Source organism: Mustela erminea, chromosome 21, assembly GCF_009829155.1.
Source record: "Mustela erminea isolate mMusErm1 chromosome 21, mMusErm1.Pri, whole genome shotgun sequence".
NCBI lineage: Eukaryota > Metazoa > Chordata > Mammalia > Carnivora > Mustelidae > Mustela > Mustela erminea.
In genome coordinates this window covers 40134815-40138574 of record NC_045634.1, presented here as the reverse complement: position 1 = coordinate 40138574, position 3760 = coordinate 40134815, and the positions used below count along the sequence as shown (strand labels likewise).

The following is a 3760-nucleotide window of genomic DNA, read 5'->3' as shown; positions in this document are numbered from 1 at the left end:
AACAGCCAGAAAAAAAGACATGACATTTTCAGAAAAGAGGATAAGAAGGGTTTAGAATGGTAGCTTCGGGATGCCATTGAAAGGAAAATTTACACCTTTTTTTTTTTTTTAATCTGACAGAGAGAGATCACAAGTAGGCAGAGAGAGAGAGAGAGAAAGAGAGAGAGGAAGGAAAACAGGCTCCCTGCTGAGCAGAGAGCCTGATGCAGGGCTCGATCCCAGGACCCTGGGATCAAGACCCAAGCCAAAGGCAGAGGCTTTAACTACTGAGCCACCCAGGTGCCCCTACACCTATTTTATTTAGGAGATTAAGCTGTGAACCTTATACATGTGATGAAAAGCAATAATTAGATGATGTTAAAAGTCCTTGGTCTCTGGGGGATTGCATGAGTATATTTACATTTCCCCCTGATGGGGGTCTCTCCCCAGCAATTGTCTCAGAGCCCACTTAACCTCTTTGTTTCTCAGGGTGTAAATAATAGGGTTAAGTGAGGGAGTCACTACAGTGTAGAAGAGGGTGAGGAATTTACTGTGGTTCTGTGTGTACTTGCTCTTGGGTTGAATGTAGACAGAAATGATCGTCCCGAAGAACAAAACCACAACAAGGAGGTGGGACCCACAGGTCCCAAATGCTTTCCTCCTTCCTTTGGCAGACTTTATCCTCAGCACACTCCTAGCAATGCAGCCATAAGAGACCAGAATAAGCCCCAGAGGTATAACCACGTAGAGGACAATTGCTATGGAGAGCTCATTTTCCAGGAAGGTGGTGTTCACACAGGCGATTTTAATCAAGGCAGGTTCCTCACACATAAAATCATCTACCTGGTGGTGGCTGCAAAGAGGCAGCTGGAAAACGAGGATGGTCTGAACTGTGGATTCCACAAAACCACTGATCCAGGCCACAGCTGCTAGGCGCTGGAGAAGCTTCCAGTGCATGATGACGCCATAGTGCAGCGGTCGGCAGATGGCATTGAAGCGGTCGTAGGCCATCACAGTCAGGAGGATGCACTCCGTGGAGCCCAGCCCCAGTGCAACATAGAGCTGGATTACACAGCCAGTGTAGCTGATGGTCTTCTCAGAACCCTTGAGATTCCACAGCATCTGTGGAACGATGCTGGTGGTGAAGCAGAGGTCCAGGAAGGAGAGATTGGACAGAAAGAAGTACATGGGCTTGTGGAGCTTGGGATTCAAGTATGAGACCAATATGATTGCTGTGTTCCCCACCAGGGTAAGAAAATATACGATAGAGACAACCAGAAGGAGGATCATCTCCAGCTGAGGCTGGTCAGAAAAGCCCAGCAAGATAAAACCTGCAGGATTGCTAAAATTTGTCCCTTTCATTCCTTCTTAATTATGAATCACATTTCTTCCTCATTCCTGTTCTATTCCTACAGGAAGAAAATCAGGTATCATAACCAACAGAAAAATAACAAACTGAGTAATATAGGCATTTGAACCCCAGACTTGTAGAGAGAAAGAAAAGACAAAGATAAAATTATGCAAAATAAAAATATAATAAGTTGACTTGTTAGGTAGACAGAAAGACAAAACCCATAGTCATTAAAACATTAAATGCGGAGGAGGAGTCAAGATGGCGGAGAAGTAGCAGGCTGAGACTGCTTCAGCTAGCCGGAGATCAGCTAGATAGCTTATCTAAAGATTGCAAACACCTGAAAATCCATCGGCAGATCGAAAAGAAGAAGAACAGCAATTCTGGAAACAGAAAAACAACCACTTTCTGAAAGGTAGGACTGGCGGAGAAGTGAATCCAAAGCGACGGGAAGATAGACCCCGGGGGGAGGGGCCGGCTCCCGGCAAGCGGCGGAGCAACGGCGCACAAAATCAGGACTTTTAAAAGTCTGTTCCGCTGAGGGACATCGCTCCAGAGGCTAAACCGGGGCGAAGCCCACGCGGGTTCAGCGTGGCCTCAGGTCCCGCAGGGTCACAGAAGGATCAGGGGTGTCTGAGTGTCGCAGACCTTGCGGGTATTGGAACGGGAAAGCCGGCTACAGAGACAGAGCCGACAGTAAGCTCACAGCTCGGTGTCACCTTGAACTGGTCGCAGGCTCGGAGAGCTCGGAGCGCGGCCGGAGGTCAGGCAGACGGGAGTAACTGGGCGCTGTTCTCTGAGGGCGCACTGAGGAGTGCGGCCCTGGGCTCTCGGCTCCTCCGGGCCGGAGACCAGGAGGCCGCCATTTGTATTCCCATCCTCCGGAACTCTACGGAAAGCGCTCAGGGAACAAAAGCTCCTGAAAGCAAACCCGAGCGGATTACTCACCCCGGCCCCGGGTAAGGGCGGTGTAATTCCGCCTGGGGCAAAGACACTTGAGAATCACTACACCAGGCCCCTCCCCCAGAAGATCAACAAGAAATCCAGCCAAGACCAAGTTCACCTACCAAGGAGTGCGGTTTCAATACCAAGGAGAGCAGCAGAGTTCCAGAGGAGGAGAAAGCCAAGCACGGAACTCATGGCTTTTTCCCTGTGATTTTTTTTTTAGTCTTGCAGTTAATTCAATTTTTTTCTTTTTCATTTTTTTGTTTTTTTTCTTTTCTCGCCTTCGGGTAAATTTTTTTTTTTTTAACTGTTACCTTTTTCTTTTTTAACGATTTTTTACTAGTTTATCTAATATATATATTTTTTCATTTTTACATTTTTCTCAGGTGTTTTCCTTTTTTTTTTTAAATTCTTTTCTTTTCTTTTTTCTTTTTTTTTTCTTTCTTTTTTCTTTTTTTTCCTTTCTTCCTTTTTGAACCTCTTTTTATCCCCTTTCTCCCCCCTCACGATTTTGGATCTCTTCTAATTTGGTTAAAGCATTTTTTCCTGGGGTTGTTGCCACCCTTTTAGTATTTTACTTGCCCCTTCATATACTCTTATCTGGACAAAATGACAAGACGGAAAAATTCAACACAAAAAAAAGAACAAGAGGCAGTACCGAAGGCTAGGGACCTAATCAATACAGACATTGGTAATATGTCAGATCTAGAGTTCAGAATGACAATTCTCAAGGTTCTAGCCGGGCTTGAAAAAGGCATGGAAGATATTAGAGAAACCCTCTCGAGAGATATAAAAGCCCTTTCTGCAGAAATAAAAGAACTAAAATCTAACCAAGTTGAAATCAAAAAAGCTATTAATGAAGTGCAATCAAAAATGGAGGCTCTCACTGCTAGGATAAATGAGGCAGAAGAAAGAATTAGTGATATAGAAGACCAAATGACAGAGAATAAAGAAGCTGAGCAAAAGAGGGACAAACAGCTACTGGACCACGAGGGGAGAATTCGAGAGATAAGTGACACCATAAGACGAAACAATATTAGAATAATTGGGATTCCAGAAGAAGAAGAAAGAGAGAGGGGAGCAGAAGGTATACTGGAGAGAATTATTGGGGAGAATTTCCCCAATATGGCAAAGGGAACGAGCATCAAAATTCAGGAGGTTCAGAGAACGCCCCTCAAAATCAATAGGAATAGGCCCACACCCCGTCACCTAATAGTAAAATTTACAAGTCTCAGTGACAAAGAGAAAATCCTGAAAGCAGCCCGGGAAAAGAAGTCTGTAACATACAATGGTAAAAATATTAGATTGGCAGCTGACTTATCCACAGAGACCTGGCAGGCCAGAAAGAGCTGGCATGATATTTTCAGAGCACTAAACGAGAAAAACATGCAGCCAAGAATACTATATCCAGCTAGGCTATCATTGAAAATAGAAGGAGAGATTAAAAGCTTCCAGGACAAACAACAACTGAAAGAATTTGCAAAT

The 3760-nt window shown here is 44.6% G+C and overlaps 1 protein-coding gene across 1 annotated transcript; it reads right to left on the bottom strand.

Moving 5' to 3' along the window:
- Nucleotides 1–396: 396 nt before the first annotated feature.
- On the bottom strand, nt 397–1341 carry LOC116581717 (olfactory receptor 2H2-like). The gene has a single exon (XM_032328922.1). The coding sequence runs from the start codon at nt 1339–1341 to the stop codon at nt 397–399; it is 945 nt and encodes a 314-aa protein (XP_032184813.1).
- Between the last annotated feature and the right edge of the window lie 2419 nt (nt 1342–3760).

Coding starts and splice junctions, on each gene's coding strand:
- LOC116581717 (XM_032328922.1), bottom strand. CDS start 1,341: ATGAAAGGGACAAATTTTAGCAATCCTGCAGGTTTTATCTTGCTGGGC.